This window comes from Mustelus asterias, chromosome 19 (genome assembly GCF_964213995.1).
Source record: "Mustelus asterias chromosome 19, sMusAst1.hap1.1, whole genome shotgun sequence".
Lineage (NCBI taxonomy): Eukaryota > Metazoa > Chordata > Chondrichthyes > Carcharhiniformes > Triakidae > Mustelus > Mustelus asterias.
In genome coordinates, this window is record NC_135819.1 from 55,070,112 (window position 1) to 55,096,047 (window position 25,936).

General features: G+C 42.0%; 1 protein-coding gene across 2 annotated transcripts; it reads left to right on the forward strand.

Moving 5' to 3' along the window:
- Window positions 1-3,810: 3,810 nt before the first annotated feature.
- On the forward strand, window positions 3,811-25,525 carry LOC144507574 (angiopoietin-related protein 5-like). Of its 2 annotated transcripts, none has more exons than XM_078234722.1 (8): window positions 3,811-3,856; window positions 6,018-6,263; window positions 10,364-10,451; window positions 13,155-13,221; window positions 14,290-14,381; window positions 16,057-16,177; window positions 23,102-23,287; window positions 24,712-25,525. In XM_078234722.1, exons 3-8 carry the CDS (start codon window positions 10,368-10,370, stop codon window positions 25,008-25,010), a joined length of 849 nt encoding a protein of 282 aa, XP_078090848.1. In that variant the 5' UTR covers window positions 3,811-3,856; window positions 6,018-6,263; window positions 10,364-10,367; the 3' UTR covers window positions 25,011-25,525. The 2 variants fall into 2 exon arrangements, with proteins under 2 accessions (XP_078090848.1, XP_078090849.1); XM_078234723.1 differs by lacking the exon at window positions 3,811-3,856 and adding an exon at window positions 6,673-6,738 and having other exon boundaries at window positions 6,099-6,263.
- The last annotated feature ends 411 nt before the right edge of the window (window positions 25,526-25,936 follow it).

Here is a 25,936-nt window from a genome sequence, read left to right on the forward strand (position 1 = left end):
TAGTACAATCAAAATCGGGGCTGTGTAATTGGCCAAAGATGGATGGGAGCAGAGAACTTGGAGGTTGTAGGCTGGGTGAGTTTTCAGAGTTAAGGAGGTGTCAGGTCATATTTGGAAACTAGGATGGAAATTTTGCCAGACCAGAAGCAAATATGTGTCAGTCAGTACAAGAGGGGTGATGCATGAACGAGACTGCAGATATCTGCAACTGAGTTTCGAATGTGCTCAAGTTTATAGAGTCTGCAACACGTGAGGCCAGCCAAGAGTCCTGTGGAATAGCTGAGTTGCGGTCACAAAGACAAGAAGCAAAGTTTCAGCAGCAAATAGATTTGAGGCAGGAGTGAATGAAGGAGGGAAAGGTTAAAGTTGGAACTAGGTAGTCTTGGGGATGGAATGGGTAGGGGTTTGGAAGCTTGGCTGAAGTTCAAGTAGGATGCCAAACTGACTGACAATCTGGATCAACCTTATGAAGTAGCCAGGGAGAGAGGGATGGAGTCAGTGACTGAGGAATGGAGTTTATAGTGAGGACAAAAAAAATTAGGGCTGGAATTTTACTGTCCCACCAGCCTCGGGAGTCAAAGCAACCGAGGGGCAGACAATGGAAAGGTCCATTGACCTCAGGCAGGATTTTATGGTTTCGGGATGAGCGAGGCTGTAAAATTCCACCCTTCTACTCACCCAGCCCTTTATGTTGGACAAACCACGTGACAAATCAGGGCAATGGAAAGTTGAGAGAGGTGATGGTGATGTCTACATCGTCTGGAGATATATGGACTGTGACATGTTTTTTCACAATGTTGCTGAGGGGCAGGGTAGCATATGGATGAAAAATAGGGCACAAGAATAGATCTTTGGAGAAGTCCAGAAGTAACATGAAGAGAAATCAATGCAAGAGATCCTCTGGCTATGGCTACATAGGTGAGCAGTGAGTGCAGTCCCACCCAGCTGGGCAACAGAGGAGACCTTTTGAGGGTGACTGCGCAGTTGACTGTATTAAATACTGTGAACAGATTGAGGAAAATGAGGAGCAATAGGTGGCTGCAAACAAGTTGGATGTAATTTGAGGTTTTTCTTCGGACTATTTCATCACTGTGGTAGGTGTGTGTGTAGTGTAGAATGAAGTGTATTTATTAGTGTCACAAGTAGTCTTACATTAATATTGCAATGAAGTTACTGTGAAAATTCCTTAGTCACCACACTCCAGAGCCTGTTCGGGTACACTGAGGGAGAATTTAGCATAGCCAATGCACCTAACCAGCACATCTTTCAGGGAGGAAGCCGGAGCACCTGGAGAAACCCACGCAGATACGGGGAGAATATGCAGACTCCGCACAGACAGTGACCCAAGCTGGGAATCAAACCCGGGTCCCTGGTGCTGTGAGGCAGCAGTGCTAACCACTGTGCCACCATACTGCCAGGTAAATAGCTGACTGAAGAAGTTCAAAACATAGATCTGTGGGAAAGATGGGCATGGATTAGGGAAGCAAGAACATTTACACGATGAACTGTTGAAAGACCATCGACCTGAAATGTTGGCCAATAACCTCCGCCGAGTGGCAGAAAGCCATGGGCCACCAGACATAAGTTACCTGCATTCAAAAGTCGTAACCTAACTCCCGATGGAAGTGGCAGCCTTCGGCCTGTGTCAGGACAATCTCCGCAGGCCCCAGCGCGGTGCAGGAGGACTCTAGCCAAGTCCCCTTATGACTGGGCCGGACTGGGAATGCCCATGGAGGTCTAGCTTTGAAACACCAGTTTGAAAGTGAAGGCAGAGAGAGATCAAAAGGATTCCTTGCTAACATTAGGGTATGTTGAAGTTTTTTAAAGTCTTTTTTTTGTTGCTATTTCTTTTAAGCAGTTAATCCGATTGTTATTCACTCATTTCAAGTGTAATTTTTAATTTAATTTAATGACTGAAGATGAGTATTATTTAATATGTATAAATTAACATGGGCTTTTTTATTTATTTAAATTTGTGGAATTGCTATTTAAACCTGCATTATATTCATATATGAGTGTTTGTATGTTTTAATTTAGAATATGGAAACGAAAATGTAATTGGGAGAAGAGAGATCAGAACTTCTCAGACCGTGATTGGATACCTTATTGCATGAGGTTGAGCAAAGGAGAGTTCACATTTTGGGCCATGGAAAATCTAAACCACCATGTGTTTATCATTAGTATTCTTCTGCCTTGTTTACTTCAATTATGTTATTCATTTATAATTATCTCATTTAAATGTTGTGATTTGATGTTTCAATAAAACATTAGTAGAATTTTGTAAAGTTTAACATTTATTAACAAATATAACATTATAAATACAAAACTTTGATACCATGTTAACATTTAGCTAAACATTTAACATTTAACTTCAGCTGCAGTATGACATTTCATTTAATTGCCTCATCTTTTCCAAATTTCTTGCAATAATTTTTTAAAAACTTTAACACAACAGTTCTGTTGTCTTTCTGTAAACAATGAGGAAGGGAGGGATGTCGGTGGGGGGAGAAGAAGGAGAACGTTAAGAGGACAAAGGAAGGGAGGGGGTGGAGAGGAGGAAGGGGAAGGGTGAGGGAAAGAAGGAGAGAGGAAATGAGGGCAGAGGAAAGGAGGAGGAGAGGATGGAGGGGAGGGAAAAGAGAGAGGAAAGGAGGACAGGGAGTGGGGAGGGAAAGAGAAGGGTGGGGAGGGGAGTAGGAGGGGAGTGGGAGAGGAGGGTTTGGACATATTAATTTCACATTTTACATGTAGCCTGATTCCTCTTTCATAATCTCTGTGCCTACTTCAAAGCCTCAGAAGAATTTCAGTGATGTAAGAAGCAAAGCTAAAAATGCGATGTACCAGTAGTGGTGGAACATCACTCCCAGATTTTCAATCTGCACTGGATTCTGCAACACCTATCAGACAGATGGTTCACATCCGTTTATGTCATCTTAAGGTTTACACTTCCTTAAAGCATTTGAAATAGCCAAGTTGCATACTTCTCCCTGTAAATGTAAAACTAATTTCACCCTATAGCTTAAGAGGTTTCTAAGAATCAACATGGCATCAGGAAGACTCTTAAAATTGGGATAAGCAACACTAGAATCATAGAATCATAGAAACCCTACAGTGCAGAAGGAGGCCATTCGGCCCATCGAGTCTGCACCGACCACAATCCCACCCAGGCCCTACCCCCACATATTTACCCGCTAATCCCTCTAACCTACGCATCTCAGGACTCTAAGGGGCAATTTTTAACCTGGCCAATCAACCTAACCCGCACATCTTTGGACTGTGGGAGGAAACCGGAGCACCCGGAGGAAACCCACGCAGACACGAGGAGAATGTGCAAACTCCACACAGACAGTGACCCGAGCCGGGAATCGAACCCGGGACCCACTACTTAAAATACATAGCAAAATTCATATGAACTTTAGGTGGAACCTATTATAGATACTTCAAATACTCTTTGTCATATATGAACGTACTTTTAATGGAATTAACAGAATGTCATGACAAAGTTGTAATTCTTTCACTTTCTGTTCATCATATATATTTTAAACATCTTTTAAACATATTTATAAAAAACTTAACCCACCTAATGAATGTCTGCTGCCTCTACACATTGCACTAATGTAGAAAAATAAATGCGCGCAAATACTGATCTATCATCGGGGCTAGTAAGTGACGATAGTGCTGTCACTTCACTTTTCTTTGAGGCACTTCAGCGCAGTGCTTCGATCTGGATAATTATAAAAAATTCAACCGGAGCATTGAACTTGGCGTGCTTCCAGTGCGCATGTCAGGACTTCCCATATTGTCCCTACGTGCACGTGTGGCGCACAATCTGGTATGCCGGGATTCTGTATGGAAGGTATGGGCCATTAACTCTGTTCTTCTTTCCACAGATGCTGCCAGACCTGCTGACTATATTTCCAGCACTTCTGCTTTTACTTTGGATTTCCAGCATCAGCAATATTTTGCTTTTGTAACATTTTCAAGGACTTTGGAGAAGAAAGAGAGGTGGAGATGTGGTGGTAATTTGCAAGGACAATGACATCAAGCATGGATAGTATGGGGGGGGGGGGAGCAGGGGGGCACATGCTGATGGGGGGGGGAGCAGGGGGGCACATGCTGATGGGGGGGGGAGCAGGGGGGCACATGCTGATGGGGGGGGAGCAGGGGGGCACATGCTGATGAAGGGGGAGCAGGACAAGAGTACCCGTGAAGAGGGGCGAACAAATACCAACAACAGAGAAAAGGGTTGCTGTCAATAATCAGAGAACTGTCTTCCATTAAATTGAAATGGGAGGAAAGAGGTTAAACTGAGAAGTGCTCAATATGGGCACCCTGACATTTCATAGTCTTATTAAAGTGACCTCGGTCAGTGTTCCTGGGACTGTCTTTAATGCTCAGAAAGCCCATGTTTCAACACAGCTTCCCTTCACAGCCCATATGTTAGCTGATTGTTAACAGTCAATTAGCTAACATATGGGCTGTGAAGGGAAGCTGTGTAGTCGGCAGTTTATAAAAATAGATACAAGGGAGGGAGTGGTGGATGCCATAGAAAAGGTATGATCAAAAGAACATGAGGATAGAAACTAGAAACAATCCAAGTATAAATTATTATATTTTAAAACATGGAAAAAATGACATTTTATATAAGATTTACGATCAGTTCAATGAAAAGTGCTTTGATGCAGGTAGAGAAGGAAATCTGCCATCTTGATCTGGCTTACATAGGATCCACAGCAATGTGGTTGAGATGCCCTCTGAAATGGCCTAGCAAGCCGCTCAGATCAAGGGCAATTAGGGAAGGACAATAAATGCTGGCTCAGCCGGCGACGCCCACATCCCATAAAAGAATTTAAAAAGACAATAGGCGGTATTTTCTGGCCCGCTCACCCCAAGACCAGAAAATCCCGCCTGAGGTCAACAGACCTTTGCATGGTCCTGTCCCGCCCTCTACAATTCCTGGGAAAATTGCACCATTATTTCTTAAAATTTTATATATAGTATATTCAATTCATTCACACTCTATATATATGTTTGAGTTAATCAATTTCCTTTCTTTTATTCATTCGTGGGACATGGGCATCACTGGCTGGCCAGCATTTATTGCCCATCCCTAATTGCCCTTGGAGGGCAGTTGGGAGTCAACCACATTGCTGTGGCTCTGGAGTCACATGTAAGCCAGACCAAGTAAGGACAGTAGATTTCCTTCCCCAAAGGACATTAGTGAACCAGATGGGTTTTCCGACAATCGACAATGGTTTCATGATCATCAGTAGGTTCTTAATTCCAGATACTTTTTATTGAATTCAAATTCCACCATCTGCCATGGTGGGATTCGAAACCGAGTCCCCAGAACATTAGCTGAGTTTCTGGATTAATAGTTTAGTGATAATACCTCTAGGCCATCACCTCCCTCTGCAAATGCCTCCCTTTGCCATGTACTTACCCAATGCATATTTTTTTTCCTGTTCAATTTTACACGGAACTCTGCAATTTTGTGCAAATTTGAAGGTGAAAGTTCAATTGGGTGGAACATTTCAGGACAGCAATAAAGAGGCCTTAAACAAGTAAAATTATTTGACTTATTCTCTGTGTAGAATATGCTGCAGCGAGCAAAGCAAAGGTCAGGCGTGAAGGGGTTAATGGCTGTTGAATTAATTGTTATTTTGGAGCTGTTTAGACACATCGCAATCATTGGGTCGACAGGGATATGAAATGGGAAGGTTGGATAATTTCTAAGCGTTTATTTAACACTGCTTGATGTACATCCGTGATGCATTCTACCTTCTGGAGGAAGCTACACCATCCTTTGTATGTGACTAATAAAATCTGTCAGGCACAACATGAGAAATCTCAGCAGAATTACGGATGCACGTCAGAAATGAGGCATGATGGTGTGATTGCTCCTTTCCTGTGGAATAACGCACCATTCCGTGCAGTGTTGTGGAACTCGGGATTTGATTGATGTCCCAGTGCTGCAGCCACTTGGGTTTGAGATCACAATACTCCTTTCACTGCAGCCAAGACTTTGATGACAGGCCGTAGACGTACCAGGGGACGACTGTGTCAGCTTGCTGCTTGGTTCCGAACAAAGAGAGGTTTGTATGTTCCTGGAGGGTAGGAGCCTCAGTCATTTTCCTGGGAGCACTAATAACTTCTATTGACTGGAGTTTCCCAACCCTTAGCCGGAGTGAAGAGAGTGAAGATTGGAGACAGTTCAAAATAAACATACATCGTCTGGTTTAAGCTTTCTGCTCAAGACAAGGGTGAGTGAGAAATTTATAAATATGTCCTCGAGGGTCTGAGGCAGAACACTGAGTACAGCAAACATCCTGTGAACTATCAGGGCTGGTGGCCTAAATGTACTTTCTCTGGTCAGCTCATATTCTCATTTTCTCCAGTTTAACTGTAAGGAAAAATTTAAATGGAAGCCAAGTAAAGATCACTAGTCAAGTTAGTATAATGTTCAACAAAATTAGCCATGCAGAAATGCTTAGCCTTGTTTATTTCTTATGCCTATAATAAGGACCTTTTTATGATTAAAAAATAATTTTTGATTCTCTTCCCTGCTGCAAGGGTGAAAATTGCCACTTAATTGTGAAATGTAACCTTTGTAATATTGTAGACAGAAACTCCACAAGAATGAGTTTTAAATGTGGAGTCAAATGCTTACAGGTTTGTTAAAGGCCAAATGAACAAACAGATCACTTAAGATGCTGCCACAGAAGAACGGACCTAACAGCAAGTTTAACTTTTTGTCTCGCTTCATCCATCTAATTTCATCCAATTAGCTGTACTAATCCCACATTCCATAATCACTCAACACATGTTCTGGGTAAAAAAAACTTGTACCAGGATCTGTCAAGGTGTTCAAGATCACAAGGCTTTGTTTCTGATATCCATGGTCCCAAGATGAGGATTTGCGAGGCATGGAATATATTATTATGACTGCTTACAGGGAAATCACTGTCTAAGTGTGAGTAATGTGTAATCCAGCTCGGAAAGCAAGCTGTTCTGATCACGCTGCAGACACTATTACCTACATTTTCAATCTTCTAAGCGTTTAACCACAGAGCTAATATAAATGGAACCTGATGCAAATGATATTTTTAGTAAAAATGAAATCCATGGCTATCTCTTGATCCTGATCTCTAAAACTGTATAGTTTCCAATTTGCTAGATTATATTTTTGACTGATGCATAATCACATTTCATAGGACCTTAGGAGCTGAAGTAGGCCATTCAGTCCTTGAGCCCACTCCGCCATTCAATAAGATCATGGCTGGTCTGTGGCCTAACTCCATGTACCTGCCCTAGGCCTGCATCACTTGATACCCCTGCTCAATAAAAAAATATCTATCTCAGATTTAAACCTAATAATTGAACCAGCATCCACCACTGTTTGAGGAAGAGAGTTCCAAACATCCACAACTCTCTGCTTGTAGAAGTATTTTCTAGCAGCTCTCCTGAATGGCTTGGCACTAATTTTTACATTATGGCCCCTGGTTCTAGAACCTTCAACTTGTGAAAACAGTTTAGCATTATCCACCCTGTCCTTTCCCTATAAATATTTTGTAGACTTCTATCAGATCACCCCTCAACCTTCTGAATTCGAGAGAATAAAAGCCTGCATAATTCATTTTCTTACTTAGAAACATAGAAGATAGGAGCAGGAGGAGGCCATTTGACCCTTTGAGCCAACTCAATAGCCTAATCCTGATTTCTCCCCATAACCTTTGATCCCATTTGTCTCAAATGCTATATCTAGCCACCTCTTGAATACATTACATTCTTGAATTATGCAGGCACATTAATAATAGTAGCAATTCTGCATTGGTAAAGGGTTTTGAAAGTTCGATGTATGGGTGGAAGAGTGAAGTTCCTGGAAAAGATTGGCACGTTGTCTGTTAATTTAGTCATGCTCCGAAGGAGGAACTTGGTCTTCTGGAGCACATATTGAGGAGGCTCTGACATTATGACTGCCACAGAAAATCCAGAAATATGGGTGAAGCTTCCTGAATCCCAAATCCATGAGCGCTGTCAACCAAAACAGCTGGACAGATATTTTTATATAGCTGAAGATATTTTTCCTTACGGTCAGAGATTCCGTCTGGGCCCAGCATTATTGAAACTTCTTTGGCAGCTATTTTGTGTCTCTCCTGGCAGATTTGGATGGAAACCTGATGAACCTCCTAGATTCATGAATCCAAGTTCAAAAATTGGATACTCTACATTAATCAAAAGTTGGCTTTGTCTAAAGCTTTATCTGAGGAACAGAAAAATAATTTAATAAATACCAGATATTATGGGTACATGCATGATTAGAAAGTAGTCAGCATAGTGGTAGATCTTGTTTCGTTACAATTTCTTTTATAGTTTTACAAAGATGTAATTGAGTTAGTTAACAAGGAGATACTAGAATTTAACAAAGATTTTGACAATGAAATTTTTAAAAAAGCAAAATCAGTTTTTGAAATGGTTAACTAGCTTGTTGAATCTGGTGATGCAAATAGTGGTTGTTAAAGGACATGCAAAGATTCAATCTCATAGAATCACAGTATGTTCACAATGCAGAAGGAGGCCATTTGGCCCATGGAGTCAGGTTAGGTGGATTGGTCATGCTAAATTGCCCCTAAGTGTCCAAATATGTATGGGGTAGGGGAACTAGCAGAGATTAGGGAGATTAACAGGGGGTATGGGGATAGGGCATGGATGGGATTGGTTGTGGGTGCAAGCTCAATGGGCCAAATGGCCTCTTTCCACACTGGAGGGATTCTATGATTCTAATTAGTGGGATAAATGCATGGGGTTAGTGGATGGAATTGGGGGCGGTCTGGGTGTGATGCTTTGTCAGAGAGTTGGTGCAGATTCGATGGGCTGAATGGCCTCCTTCTGAACTGTAGGGATTCTATGGTCCATGAGTCTGCACCATCTCGCTGAAGGAGCTCTCCACCTAATCCCATTCCCCTGGCCTTATCCCGGTAACCTTGCACATTCTTTCTTTTCAGATAGCAATCCTGCTCTGGGGACTTGGGGGACACTGAAAAATTGGTTTCAGTGAAATTGCTGGTCCATCGTTTTAGTGTAGAAACCAAATGTCTAGCCTGGCTCAGTTTCACCTGCTTTCAACAACAAAGCGACTGACAACACTTTCCTTCCTTTTCTTTGAAAAGCTCTTCCTTCCCCTTGTGTACGTTACTCTAGGCTATAACCTTCCATTCTGTCTCCTGACCAGGACATGTGTAAAGGTCATCTAGTAAGGCGGCCACCTCAGAGAACACAAAAGGCCTTGTGTTAACAACTCACTCAAGTTACAGGGCCTCTGACATTGCAGCATTCTTTCTGTGCTGCGCTGAGAAGTTGCCAGCCTAGATTATGTGCCTCTTTCTGTGGAATAGTACTTAAAATCTTCTGACTCTGGATATTGCGCTACCGCTGAGTTAAGGATCTTGGACAGAACGTAATGTTCTCTGTATAGCATGCAACCAAGTTGCTTTTGAAGGGCGAGTTTCCATATCAGCTACTTTTTGAGATAGCAATGTAGAAGTTACATTTTAAACTCCTTGAGACAGACTTTCATTATTCTATGGAAAGTGATGGAAGGTCAAGGAATCATAGAATCATAGAATCCCTACAGTGCAGAAGGAGGCCATTTGGCCCATTGATTCTGCACCGACCACAATCCCACCCAGGCCCTATTCCTGTAACCCCACATATTACCCTGGTAATCCCCTGACACTAAGATCAATTTAGCACGACCAATCAGCCCAACCTGCACATCTTTGGACTGTAGGTGGAAACTGGAGCACCCGGAGGAAACCCACGCAGACATGTGGGATTAGGTGGAGAGTTCCTTCAGCGAGCTGTTGCAGACTCATGGGCCATAGAATCCCTACAGTTCAGAAGGAGGCCACTCGGCCCATCGAGTCTGCACCAACTCTCCGACAAAGCATCCCACCCAGGCTCACCCCCAATTCCATCCACTAACCTCATGCATTTATCCCACTAATCTCATGTGGGAGAAAGTGCAAACTCCACACAGACAGTGACTCAAGTCGGGAATTGAAGCCAGGTGTCTGGCGCTGAGAGACAGCAGTGCCAGGAAGGAAATTAATCCTTAAATTGTGTTCTGTAAAAAAAAAACAGCACCAGGAATTCATATTATTTGACTATAAAACTATTTTGTATAATAATTACATGCTCACATCACTGACGGTGCTTTTACAATCTGACGATTGAGGCCTTTCTTGCCCTATTCAGAAATGGTGTCGTTATTTTTGAACTAACACAAACGTTTTTATAAATGCTACTTGAATACTGTGCCTCAACTAATTGTCATGTCTTTTCTTTTTGTGCACCAACAAAGAGTAATGTCCTCATTGATGAAGCCAGAAGCCATCTTGTTAAATATTGCATTATTCCTGAGCCTATGCTTCCTATCCATTTGCATCACGGTAAGAATTCCAAGGTTTCTGTCACTTCATTGCATTCTTTACTGCGAACATGTGCTATTGATTTTTTTGCGCAAGTGAATGTTATTCCATTTAAAAAGTATCAAACTGATCAAAATTATAATCAAAGTTAGTTTGCAGGCAACTACGTCAATTTTTAAAAAATCACATCAAATAATTTCCATAAATTCTGGAGGAAAATTGGAAGGTTACTGAAAGGATGGATCAAAAATGACCAAACCTTGACAGATTTGGGACTAATTCTACAGTCCCAGCATAACAGCAATAAGAATGCACCTTTCCATTTGAACTAACCTGATCCTTGCCCACTTTGGAAAGTCAGGTCAATCATCAAGATTGATCCAAGCGCTGATGGAGGGTGTGGGATACCAGGAACATTTAAAACAACATGCCAAGGAAATAAATGGTGCTCCGGATTCTCCAACCTCGCCCGCAGCTGGGATTCTCCGGTCCCACTACAGTGAATGGACATTTGGCTGAGTGCCCAGTTCTCTGTTTTCTCTGGCAGTGGTGGTGGTGGGGTGTGAACGGCCGGCGAATTCTGGCCACTATCTGTGAGTTAATGGTGGAAAGGTACACTCTCCAATCACCTGTTTAATGGTTGCTGGAGTGGGTATCCGACAGCAGGAGATAGGTGTGGAGGTTTTTCCCTGTTGAGCATTCTATAGCTCCCTCCCCACAAGACAGCTGATGGGGAGCTGGACTGTAGGTATCCTTGTTCCAAGTGGTGAAGTTCTATAACATGCATCCTACTGATCCATGTCCATAGCCTTAGAAGCTTTGCAGGCCAATCTGCTACCTGCCTATCTTCCTGACATGTCTTCCTCCATCTTATACAACCTCAAGTTTGAAATACTATATCTGAGGCTCTTTAGAAACAAATTTTCTTTGAGGAACAAATAATAAAATGGCTACCAAATTTGTTTATTTATATATTATATATATATGTCTACTTCAGATACTCAAAAACGTCCATCAAAAAAGAAGCTGTTTATATATCCAATTCAATCCAATCAAAACCTAATTCAAAGTCTCAGCAAGTGAGACATTCCCGATCCAAGCTGACAAGACAGGGCCCTCACCTCCTGTCTTGGGCTTGATCTACATGATCCAAGCTGATTGGAGTAGGCATAGCACCTCCTCCAAGGCTTGATTCATTTGCATCTTACCCAAAAGGCCAAGATGCTGCTTTTAAAAATTGCTTCAAATGAAGCTAAAATGTAACCTAATGACTTCAGCCAAGTACAGCATGTCAATACTACACTTGATCTTAGCCTTGGTTTGGCAATGATATTCAGTGAACAAGGGAAAGAAAATGTGAGAATGGCCTGAAAAGCTTGTGAAAGACGTTGAATCTTTTAAAATGCTTAAACGACTGATCATGGTCAACAATTTCAATGTTTCACAAATTCCAGTGATTGCACTTGGAGCCTTGTTTAGCAGGGTGTAATGAAAATCCAGCTTTTAGATTTCATGGACACAGCCCACTCCAAAGCAGGGCACACTGCTACTGCATTCGATGTAGGAAGGCTCTCTGTTTACTCCAAGATTGTGGCTTAAACATTATCACGGTAATCGCTTGTGCTGAAGTCAGACCTCTGTGTTCACCCTAGGGCCGTAGCCAGAGTCACGCCTGCTGCGCCTGAGCACTCAGGTTATTGTTGTGGATATTCAGCCTGCCAAAGCAGCGGGAAAGCTGACATGGAGGCTCATACATGGGGAGCAGAACTTGCTGAGATTCCTTTCATTTAAATTGCTGGAAATAAAATCCAGTGGTTTTTCTAATTGGCGTGCAGTTTCCAGCATCCACAGAACTTTGCCTTCATGCACTTTATGCTGGCAGGTTCTCCCCTCTATGCTCTACCAGCCTGCGGTCAACACCCAGGTGGCAGTGTCAAAACTCTGCCTCATACATCCTTGCTACAACACTCTACAAGTGCAATTGTTGAACTAACACACACAAAATAAAAATAATAAAACCCCATTCAGGCCCACATTCATCCAGAAATTAACACGTTACACTTTCAAATTAAGATTCAATGTTTCATGGTTGATTAATATACACCTATAGGCAGTCTCTGATCTATTCTTCTGTTACAAAGGGTTGCAACATTACTTCAACATTAGAATAACAAGAAAATAAATGTCAGCAAAATGTTGGAAGCCCGTTCCAATTCTCTTCCCGCATGTAATGGTGCACTAAGGCAGACTCTTGTCTGTTTCCATAGCTAGCAATTCCTGGAACAAGTCACTAGTCTAGGGGCTTATAGCTTGAGGGGCGCCACTCCGTATCCAGTGTGGCTGATCAGGAGTCTCTTCCACTCTTTGGCATGTTTGGAAGGATTTTGTAGGTTGACATTCAATCTGTTTGATCGCATTATGAATGCACCTTCCTTGGGCATCAAGTCCTGGGGTGGGACCCAAATCTAGAGCTTCAGGCTCAGAGGCAGTCACATTACCCACTGGACCATAAGTCCTCCCTTAGCAGGTCTATTAGTATCCAAAAAAGACTGGTTAAAGCTTTTAGATCTGGACTTTTCCTCTGAACACTTGTGCTGGTAATGATGGGCCTATTCCTATCATCTTCTATTACAACCAATCTGAGCAGCATGCAGAATGTCTAATCGCTACTATATAGAAATTATTGTTCCAGTTTCTTTTTTTAATCATTTCATTTTCTTTTAGGAAAAAATGCTGGTGGATGTAAGTCCATCTCCTAAAACTTGTGACGGTGATGAATGCAAAGTCGAAGGTATTTAAGCAAAACCTCTTACAATGCTAACCAATTTACTTTCAGAACACATTACATAATCGCAGCTTTCCTGGTGCTCTGCAGGTTTATAAAAAAACTTTCCATTCCATAGCAGAGAGGTAAAAGTGGCATCTCTCACCCAACCTATGCTGCCACATGCTTCGATTTCTTTCTACGATGTATAATGTTTCTATATTTCTGGTTATTAGTTCTACATAAATACACAAGAACAAAGACATCTAGATATTGCTTCCATGACTTTCTTGGTCAGTTCTCACATGTAATCATTAATAAGTAGCAAAGTTATACAGATAAGGAAAGTTTCATCCACAATGGTTGAATTGGCTGTCCTTGGCCAAGGTGATAGTGGTAGCAACGGCACAGGAACAATATTAGAATTAGCTTTCAGTGCAAGGTTGGAGAGAAGAAAATGGATGGATTCTGCCCTCCCTGACAAGGGTGGCATGGTGTCACAGTGGTTAACACTGCTACCTCACAGTGCTAGGGACATGCGTTCGACTCTGGCCTTGGGTGACAGTGTGGAGTTTGCACGCTAATCATAATAGAATCATAGAACTCCTAGAGTGCAGAAGAGGCCATTCAGTCCATCGAGTCTGCACTGATTCTCTGACAGGGTATCTTATCCAGGCCCAAACCCCCTGCCCCCCCACCCTATCCCTGTAACCCTATACATTTACTCCATTAATCCATCTATCCCACACATCTTGGGACACTAAGGGGCAAACACACAGACCGCAATTAGTGAGGATAGGCAACAACACCTCCTGCATGATCATCCTCAACATCGGTGCCCCACAAGGCTGTGTCCTCAGCCTCTTACTCTACTCCTTATACACCTATGACTGTGTGGCCAAATTCCCCTCCAACTCGATTTTCAAGTTTGTTGACTAATCTTGTAGTTTACGTATACTGTGCAATGACAATTTTAACCGTGACTTGTATGTTACCCATTTATAATCTGTATCACATTTTAATACAGTTCATTTATTTCTGATATATCCTTCACAAGCCTGATTATGGTTTCAAAATCTCAATCTTACTTTGAAGGGAATGATTGTACACACATCAAGGCGTTATTTCCCAATGCTTCAAGTGGTGTCTATGCAATTCAGCCAATAGGAAAATCCAAACCATTTAAGGTATTTAATTATCATTATCTACTCTATTTATGATAGATCTGGAAACACAGTAATGTGTTTTATTGTTTGGAGGTATATCTGAAAACGCTTGCAATTTTTCCAAGCTAATGATTTATATAATTTAAATCAGATTATCTGACATTAGCACAAAATAGAAGTCCAACCACAATACAACTACACCACTGCCTCCCCATCTGACCTGGTCAGACATGTACAGGTACCCTGATCATTTTCACACATGTTCATAACTTCATAAGTTCATAAGATATAGGAGCAGAATTAGGCCATTCGGCCCAATGAGTCTGCTCTGCCATTCGATCATGGTTGATATGCTACTCATCCCCATTTTCCTGCCTTCTCCCCATAACCCTTCAACCCATTACCAATTAAAAATCGGTCTATCTCCTCCTTAAATTTCCTCACTGTCCCAGCATCCACCACACTTTGGGGTAGCGAATTCTACAGATTCACAACCCTTTGGAAGAAGTAGTTTCTCCTCAACTCCGTTTTAAATTTGCTATCCCTTATCCTAAGACTATGACCTCTCATCCTAGAATGCCCCACAAGAGGAAGCATCCGCCCACGTCTACTTTATCCATACCTTTTATCATCTTGTACCTCAATTTGATCTTCCCTCATTCTTCTAAATTCCAGAGAGTATCAGCCTAAACTGTTCAATCTCTCTTCATACGACAAACCCCTCATCTCTGGAATCAATCTAGTGAAACACCTCTGAACTGCCTCCAATGCCATTACATCTTTTCTCAAATAAGGGAACCAAAACTGTGCACAATATTTCAGATGCGGTCTCACCAATGCCTTGTATAATTGAAGCAATTGTTCCTTACCTTTATATTCTATTCCTTTAGCTATAAATGCCAACATTCCATTTGCTTTCTTTATTATCTGCTGTACCTGCAAGTTACAGTTCTTTGCCTACTAAATTCTATATATATTTTTGGACACTGGTTTTCCAATTAACATGATTTGTTTAAAAAGGTGTTGTTTTAGTAATGAGTGATCTGAAATAAACTGAAAACATTGTGGAGGTTTTGTTTACGCCACTGCAGATTTGTGGGAAAAGAATGTCTTTAGATGTCTAAGCTAATTAAACCCCGAAGGGCCTGTTCTGTGCTGTACTGTTCTATGTTCTATGTTCTATGAAAGTCTCCCTTAATTTTTTTCTGTAGCCAGACACATCATATAAAGACTTAGCATTCTCATTTTGTGTTTCACAAACTGTTCCTTATGTCATGGCTATCACAATTACAACAACTGTAATAAAGTAACATTTGGATTTATTTATAACAAAGGTCAATTTCTTGTGAAAAGGGAAACCACCCATTGGTTTTTGAAGTTAGTAATTTTTCAAGTGTTTGTTCCAGATATAATTCACAGTAAACATTGTGATGACACTGGGATTAAACGTCGACAAGATTATTCCTAATACTCATCAAGGACCATCAGACAAATCCTTAATCACTCACCTTAACTGTTCATCCGCAAACCATTTGGGGTTTACCACTTAGTTTGTAGTGTTATGTTGATGATGCTTTAACCTAGTTTTTATTAATGTAACTACTGATTTGGTTTTGAGGACATATGTAAGGGAATTCTCAGGGCATTTCCCTAACAACATACTGTAGAATTGATGTTGCTGTACTGTATATTATAGGTATTCTGTGACATGGAGGATGATGGAGGTTGGACAGTATTCCAAATTAGAAATGGTTTAGATTCTCTGGATTTTCACAAAAATTGGGCTGAATACAAGAAGGGATTTGGACACCCTAGCTGTAAGTATTCTCTGCTTCTGGAACAATATGTACTCCCCAGGTTCAACAGATAAGTGAGATACAAAATTGACAATTTGGACAATAGCAAGTTTTGAAAAGAAACATTGAAAATTCTATATCTAACTTTTTTTTTCCATTTCTGTTAAAATTATAAAAATAAATAATGTGCACCCAAATCAACCAAATCCTGCGTCTTGAACGTTACCAACAATCTAGGTCACTATTATCAGGTTTTAAACCCTTGGATTTATTTTCCAAAGCATTTGGAAACTCCCTCATGGTTTTGTAAACAGTAGTAGTGGAGGGGTGGGCCTCGAGTTGGAAAACCCACTTTTCGGGTGCTACAAGACCTCCTAAAGTTCCAATTTATACTCTCTTATCCTCACACAACTGAACATAATGTTAAATGGTGAGAATGAGCCCCCTCATCGCCCACCAGTGCTATTTAAAGGGATAATTAACTACTTCAAGGGTAGCTATTGGATTAATCCTTTGGCTGTTATTACAATTCTACTTATTCAAGAGCTTTTCCAGATTTGAGTGAAGTTTCAATAGGCTGTAAGGATGCCCTGGCTTATGCTGAAACAAGTTGCTCTTAGACACAGGGTATTTCTTGGCAAAAATATACTTTATTCATAAGACATCTGAAAGAGCATTATAAACATTTCAAATTGACTTTCACATAAAGTGCAATATTATTCAAGTTTTCTACATAAATCATGTTGCACTCTGGGGTGCTTCCATATAGTCAAAAAAAATTACAGACATTTCAAAATGGTCATTACAAATGGCACAATGGTATTGAAGTTGACTACATAGATCAAGTTGCCCTTCGAGGTGCTTCTATACAATTGTGATACATGTAATATTCACTGTACACATTCAATGCTCTCAGGCACAGGTAGCCTAGAAATCTTTCCTCTTGGAATTAAGCATGTCTGGGAGAACAGAGTAAGAATTCTCACAACACCAGGTTAAAGTCCAACAGGTTTATTTGCTAGCACAAGCTTTCAGAGTGTCGCTCCTTGTTCAGGTGACTGGGAGTTGTGTTCACAAACAGGGCATATATAGTCACAAACTCAATTTACGAGATAATGGTTGGAATGCGAGTCCTTACAGGTAATCAAGTCTTAAACATAAGCCTTAAACTTAATTGTCTTAGAGACAATGTGAGTGGAGCGAGGGTTAAGCACAGGTTAAAGAGATGTGTATTGTCTCCAGCCAGGACAGTTAGTGAGATTTTGCAAGCCCAGGCAAGTTGTGGGGGTTACAAATAGTGTGACATGAACCCAAGATCCCGGTTGAGGCTGTCCTCATGTGTGCGGAACTTGGCTATCAGTTTCTGCTCAGCGATTCTGCATTGTCGTGTGTCGTGAAGGCCGCTTGGAGAACGCTTACCCGAAGATCAGAGGCTGAATGCCCGAGACTGCTGAAATGTTCCCCAACAGGAAGAGAACACTCCTGCCTGGTGATTGTCGAGCGGTGCTCATTCATCCATTGCCGTAGCGTCTGCATGGTCTCCCCAATGTACCATGCCTCGGGACATCCTTTCCTGCAGCATATCAGGTAGACAACGTTGGCCGAGTCGCAAGAGTATGTACCGTGTACCTGGTGGATGGTGTTCTCACGTGAGATGATGGCGTCTGTGTCAATGATCCGGCACGTCTTGCAGAGATTGCTGTGGCAGGGTTGTGTGGTGTCGTGGTCACTGTTCTCCTGAAGGCTGGGTAGTTTGCTGCGAACAATGGTCTGTTTGAGGTTGTGCGGTTGTTTGAAGGCAAGAAGTGGGGGTGTGGGGATGCCTTGGCGAGATGTTTGTCTTCATCGATGACATGTTGAAGGCTCCAGAGAAGATGTCGTAGCTTCTCCACTCCGGGGAAGTACTGGACGATGAAGGGTACTCTGTCCGCCATGTCCAATGTTTGTCTTCTGAGGAGGTCGGTACGGTTTTTCGCTGTGGCGCGTCGGAACTGTCGATTGATGAGTTGAGCGCCATATCCTGTTCTTATGAGGGCGTCTTTCAACGTCTGTAAGTGTCTGTTGCGATCCTCCTCATCTGAGCAGATCCTGTGTATACGGAGAGCTTGTCCGTAGGGGATGGCTTCTTTAACGTGTTTAGGGTGGAAGCTGGAGAAGTGGAGCATCGTGAGGTTATCCGTGGGCTTGCGGTATAGTGAAGTGCCGAGGTGACCATCCTTGATGGAGATCGTGTGTCCAAGAATGCAACCGATTCTGGAGAGTAGTCCATGGTGAGTCTGATGGTGGGATGGAACTTGTTGATGTCATCATATATCATTATCATATACCATTATCTTGTAAGTTGAGTTTGTGTCTATATATACCCTGTTTGTGAACACAACTCCCAGTCACCTGAAGAAGGAACGACACTCCGAAAGCTTGTGCTACCAAATAAACCTATTGGACTTTAACCTGGTGTTGTGAGACTTCTTACTGTGCTCATCCCAGTACAACACCGGCATCTCCACATCATGGGAGAACGCATGCAGAGCAGGCAGGACCAGCTGCAAGAAGAGGTGGAGAGAGTGGCAGGTTCTCAGCGGGAGACTATATTCTAGGCTGTGGCAGACATATCTTGTGGCAACGGGTTTGCTTCAGTTTGAGAGTGGAAGCTATCTCTCAAAAATGCGGTTCAATTAGATGGCGGCAACTAACCGTCACCAGTGTGACCCTTCCATCTGGAACCCTCTGCCTGCTCAGATCCCCTCCTCCTCTTCTGACTCCTGTATTTGACTCTCTGGATTTCTGAAGCCTCCTTGGGAAAGAACCTCATTCTCATACATGAATATTGGGTCATGTAAGTATAGTAGTAGCTCTGTCTGAATAGCCTATATGGATAGGGTCTCCTGTTGGGAACCCTTTTCATGCACCTATTTATTCAGCTGATTCTGCTCTGCTTAGTCTAATCTCCTCCTCCAAATTGTAATGCAGAACAGAGGGCAGCCCTAGCAAGATGCCCATGACCAATCGTTTCTCCCGGCGAATCCTAGAAAGGTGCCCTAAAAGGAGGTGATAGACAGACTCCTTGTTATTCAAGTATGTTGAAGCTGTAAGTGACTTCATTGACTTCTGAATCATCTCGTGAGTGAAGAGTCCCGTGTGAGATCAGCATGGACATCCACAGAACTGGCAGTTCATGTTGTCATTATTGTTGTTTGGGGAACTTCTGCAGCTCTGATGCCTCTGGCCTTCCTCTGGGCAAGTTAGATGTTGTGAGTTTGTTGTGGATAGTCCTTGAAACATGCTGAACTGAATTTCAGTGCTTACCTCTACATGGGCTGGTCAGCTGCAGTGTTTCCTCAGGAGAGGTAGTATGTAAGGCAGAATATTGTAAGGCTCTTTTTAGGGATGTCCTTGTATCATTTGTACTGACCACTTTGATGCCATTTGTCCTGCCCATAGAATGTCTGCTTGGAGATTCTGCGGTCATCTATTGGGAGAGATGGCCTGCCCATCTAAGTTGAATTTTCTAGACGGTGGTCTCCATGCTGTTGAGTCCAGCATGGTGAAGGACTTTGTTGTTTGTGATTTTGTCCTGCCATCGAAATCCCATGGATGGACATTAGGTGTGTTGATGGAAGCATTCCAAGGCTCTGATGTACCATCTAAAGCAGACCCAGGTTACTGCCCCTTACAGCAGGATGGTCAGGGCAAAGGTCTGGTAGAGTTAAATTTTAGTCTTCAGCTTAATGCCACGCTGCTTCCAGACATGATCACTGATCATCAGTCAGGGCATCCTACAAAGTAGAGTAGCAGAGCTCTCAATCTTTTTAGACAAGGTCTTGAGAAGATATCTGGGAAATATGTTGATAACACTGTTGATGAATTCTTGATATAGAGACCCAGAAAGTCTCCCAATGTATCTCAAAAAAGTCCTCTTCAAACTTAGTGCAGTCAATTGATTTTAATCAGCAAGTGAACAGAGAAAGCTCCACACGGCTTTAAGCAGTGCTCAAAATCCCCAACAAGACTTGTTCAGCTTTGTTCAGCTATTTGCTCTCAGGAGAGGTAATTAAATTAAGCATTATCTATGCATCATCTTTAATGGACACCAGCGAGCAATTTAATCTTCTGGGTGGACGCTCCTATGGCCAGCATTTATTGCCCATCCCTAGTTGCTCTTGAGAAGGTGGTGGTGAGCTGCCTTTTTGAATCGCTGCAGTGCATGTTCTGTGGGTTGACCCACAGGTGTAGTTCAACCTCTTTACCAAGATGACTGAAGCAGTTTTGCAGTTTAAGAGCATATCTCAGTGACCTCTTTCCCACTTAAAATATTTGATCAAAATCCCCCTGGAGAGTTGGTGGGGAGCAAAGAGTTGCTAAGTGTTATGGAGATTGGGAGAGGCAAGGGACATGGAGGGATCAAATTAGAAGGATGACAAAGAGATAGTAAAAAGTCTCACCACACCAGGTTAAAGTCCAACAGATTTATTTGGCAGCCAAATAAACCTGTTGGACTTTAACCTGGTGTTGTGAGACTTCTTATTGTGCTTACCCCAGTCCAATGTCAGCATCTCCACATCATGACAAAGAGATACCAGAGGACTGAAACTACAAAGGGTTGTGAACATAGCCCAGTCCATCACACAAACCAGCCTCCCATCCATTGACTCCGTCTACACTTCCCGCTGCCTTGGAAAAGCAGCCAGCATAATCAAGGACCCCATGCACCCAGACATGCTCTCTTCCACCTTCTTCTGTTGGGAAAAAGATACAAGAGTCTGAGACCATGTACCAACCGACTCAAGAATAAGCTTCTTCCCTGTTGCCATCAGACCTTTGAATGGACCTACCATATATTAAGCTGATCTTTCTCTGCCCCCTAGCTATGGCTGTATTCTGCACTCTCTCCTTTCCTTCTCCCCTATGTACTCTGAGAATGGTATGCTTTGTCTGTATAGTGAGCAAGAAACAATACTTTTCACTGTATCCCAATACATGTGACAATAATCGATCAAGTCAAAGGATTGGTAGCTAATATAGGTCAGTGTGGGCTGGGGTGATCAGTGAGCACTTAGTGTGGGATAAGACATTGGTGACAAAATCTGAATGAGCTGAAGTTTCTGGTAGAGGTTGAGAAGACTGTCAGGTGATCCTTAGAATTGTGAAATCTGGAGCAATGTCATCAGAACTTGTCAGCAGAAGATGGATTGGGAGAAGGAAGAGGTTAAAAGATTTGCAAGCAGAGAGCCTTCAGATAGAAGGAAATGGGATCAGACGCTCAGCTCAGAGTTCAATAGGAAGCCAAAACTATGGATAGACTGGCTGAGCAAGGGACAGTGTCCAAAGAAAAGGATAAGTTAGTGACAAGGGTACTTAGTTCTAGCTGAGGTTGAAGAGGATATTTCAGGGGTTTTTTTTCCTCGAGGAAGTTGTGGATTATTCAAGATTGTACATCAATCATGACTCAGTTGGTAACACTCTTGCCTCCAAGTGTCAACTCCAGGACTTGACACTCCAGTGCAGCATTGAGAGAGAGTATGGCACTGGTAGAAATGTTGTTGTTTCAATACTCCAGTGCAGCATTGAGAGGATGGAAATGTTGTCTTTCCGATACTCGAGTGCAGTATTGAGGGGGAGTACAGCATTGGTGGAAATGCTGTATTTCCAATGCAACATTAAATCATGCAGGTATTTGTTTGCCCTTGCAGGTGGATGTAAAAGATCCCATGGCGTTATTCCAATGAAGAGCTGGAGAGTTATTCCTAATGGCTGGGCCAGCATTTATCCCTCATTCAACATCACACAACAGAAACAAATTATGCAATCGTTATCAAATTACTGTTTGTAGGAGCTTGCTGAATGCAAATTGGCTGCTGTGTACCTGCATTGCAGAACCAGAGAGTCATTACTGTCCAGCAGGTGGCCCTTTGGCCCGTTGTTACTGCACTGGCTCTCCAAATGAGCACCTCGCCTCATACCATTCCAACCAGTCTTCTGCCCCTCACCCTGCACATCCTTCCTTTTCAAATAACAGTCTAGTTCCCTTTTGAATGCTTCAATTGAGCCTGTCACTCTCAAAGGCAGTGCTCCGAAAGCTTGTGGCTTGTGCTACCAAATAAATCTGTTGGACTTTAACCTGGTGTTGTGAGACTTCTTACTGTGCTTACCCCAGTCCAACACCGGCATCTCCACATCACTGTCAAGCAGTGCATTCAAAACCCTAACCACCCGCTGTATAAATAAGTTTCCCCTCATATCACTTTTGCTTCTTTTAACTAATTTAAATCTGTGCCCACTTGTTCTCGATCCTTTCACAAGTGGGAGCAATTTTTCCCTGTCAGCTCTGTCCAGATGCCTCATGATTTTGAATACTTCTATATCAAATCTCCAATGACTACAAAGCATTTCATTGGCTGTAAATTCCTTTCAGATGTTGAGTGATTGTGTGAAAGGCACTTTATAAATCTGAGTCTTTCTTTTAAAACCAGCAGCCTAATAGCATAAAGCACAACATTGTAGAGGGATTGATGAAAGTGATGCGAGAGGTAGAGAAGAGTGAGCAAGAGGTAATGACCAACAGACTGTGTCAGCAGTCTCTGCTCAGAACTACGAACACGTTTTATTAATTAAGTGGAGCTTGCTGGCAGCAGACAGAGGCTAAATATATTTCAGATTTCGAGATTCCTTTTGTCCTTGTATTGATGGCGTCACAACCATAGATGAAAGATTTAATGATTTTGCCATCCATAGAAAAACATCTTAAATAGGTTGTAAAATAGTTTCACGAGAAATACTTACAGGGAGAAAATGCAAAGCCAACCCCACCTCCACTGTTGATCATTTAACTGGAGAACTCCCCCCAATATCTATGACATTTATGTCAAAAAGTGTACTAACCTATTACAAAAACTCACTGAAATGATCTTTTCTCAGTAACTCTTGGCAGTTTCTTCATTTGTAAAGGTGAACATTGGCTGGGACTGGAGAACATTTACTCGCTGATAAACCAGCCGAACAAAAAATTTAAACTCCGGGTAGACTTAAAGGATTTTGAAGATGGCAGTGCGCGTGCAGAATATTCTGAATTCCGGATTGACAACGAAACAGAGTTTTATAGACTTCATCTGGGAAATTACTCAGGAAATGCAGGTAGAGATGTGTTCATAATGACAAAGCAGTTTGGCTCAATCTAACTCGGGCATCTGTGGATTTTGTCCTTGTGTACATGATCTAGGCTGATAGTCTATTGAAGTTGCATGATTAGAGGTGCTGCTTCTTGCGTGGCATATTAAACTGAAGTTGCCATTGATGTGAATGTAGAAAATCTAATTGCACTATTCGGAGCTCTTGGCGACATACTTGTGGGGAGGCGATGGGTTGGTGGTATTATCACTAGACTATTAATCCAGAAACTCAGCTAATGTTCTGGGGAAATGGGTTCAAATCCTGCCACGGCAGATGGCGATTTCAGGACAGCCTGGTGATACAGTGGTTAGCACTGCTGCCTCACAGCGCCAGGGACCTGGGTTCGATTCCTGGCTTGGGTCACTGTCTGTGCAAAGTCTGCATGTTCTCCCTGTGTCTGCGTGGGTTTCCTTTGGATGCTCCGGTTTCCTCCCACAGTCTGAATGGCGTGCCAGGTAGGTGCATTGGCTATGCAAAATTCCCCCTCAGTGTACGCGAACAGGTGCTGGAGTGCGGTGACAAGGGGATTTTCACAGTAACTTTATTGCAGTGTTAATGTAAGCCTACTTTTGACACTAATAAATAAACTCTTAAAAAAAAAATTCCCGCAGCGAACATCAAAATCTTTCATTATCGTAACACATTGTGCCTTTGGAAAAACAGGCAGGTCACTTCCTTATGTGACAAGTGACATTTCAAAATGTACTATGTGTTTTTAAAGCGCTTTGGGACATCCTGAGGAAGTAATGGGATGTTATATAAATTTTATTTTCATTTTTCTTTATGCCGCATTTCTTGATGCTTTGGCTCAATTGTCATAACATTTGCGAAATATTTTAGATTCATCACAAATTAAGAGCAAAGAACTCACATTAACATCAAAGAAAAATCTTGCAATGATTCAAATGAGATGAAATAGTGTAACGTGCAACACTGTCACATAGAATTCTCAATTTATCCTGTTGGCTTTGTTTGGCAAGGATTGTACAACATCCAGTCTAAGTAGCAGCAATCCTCATATAGGCATATTCCACATTACGATCAACAATGTCGTAACGTCCTTGTCTATTGTTATTAGGTTCATTAAGCCCCAGTTCTTGGCAATCAGTCTAGTCATTCATAAAATTAAAAAGGAAGTTGTGTTTTATATTCCAATAAATCAAGTAATGAAGACCATTGTCCCTAAAAGTTATCTTTATTGGTAACATCTTCCACAGGTTCCAGGTGGTTATGCTTTATTTTTGCTGTGAGGACAATTTTAGGGATTCAGTAATATGATCTGTATTCAAGTGTAATCCTCATGATAGACTCCCCACTCATGTAGTTCAACATTGACTATGACTGCATAAAGGTTGACAGCAACATTCACTTATTTTTTTTGTGCTCAGGTGATGCATTCAGAGGACCAGAACCACCCGAAGAGGACCAAAACGGTCATATGTTCAGTACTTATGACAACGACAACGATGATTGCAACCCCTGTATATTTGGTGACATTGTAATTGAAAGTTGCAGTGTCATGCTTGGCAGTGGATGGTGGTTTAGTCAATGTGGAATGGCAGATTTGAATGGGGACTGGCATTCAAAAGATAATAATATAGGCTGGATGTCTGGAGTGCACTGGAAAACTTGGAAACAGGTACCATATTCACTGAAAGTCAGTCAGCTGAAAGTTGCATCAGTGTAAATTCCTTATATTAATCTCTTGCTAGCTGTGTTAAAACAGTAAAAGAAACATCTTTATCAAAAAAAAACAATTCTTATTATCTAAGCAGTTTTAAAGAATGATAAACATTTTGTAGTTAACCACTGATGATTATAATTTAGCTTGTTTACTAGAACTTAAGTATTTTTAAAAATAAAAACAGCGACTGCTGGAAATACTGAACAGTTCCAACAGCATCTGTGGAGAGGGAAACAGCATTAACAATTCAGGAAACAACGTCACATCAGAAGGTCTGAAGATGGGCCATCAACGTGAAGCATCAACTGTTTCTCTCTCCTCGGCTGTTGCTTGACCTGCTGAGCATGTCCAGCATTTTCTGTTTTTATTTCAGATTCCCAGTATTTTGCTTCAATATTTTTACTTTGTTGGCATGGACTCACAGCCAAACCTGTTTGATCAAATAAATAAACTTCGGTGAGTAGCAGTTGCTAACAGTAGTTTTCTCAAAAATAAAATGATTAAGAAAGCGTAACATGCCTTTCTTGGTTTGAACACAAATTATTCTCAACTCTCTTCCACCTGGTTTAGATTTGTCAAAATGGAGATTGGTAGCCCCAAGGCTGAGCCTGATTTGGTAACATTATATTAGAGATATAGGAGTAGAAGTAAATTTGATGCTGTTTTTCTTGGGCTATTGAATTAGAATTAGAAACCCTACAGTACAGAAAGAGGCCATTCGGCCCATCGCGTCTGCACCAACCACAATCCCACCCAGGCCCTACCCCCATATCCCTACATATTTATCCACTAATCCCTCTAACCTACACATCTCAGGACACTAAGGGCAATTTTAGCATGGCCAATCAGCCTAACCCGCACATCTTTGGACTGTGGGAGGAAACCGGAGCACCCGGAGGAAACCCATGCACATCCAACAATCCTCCTCT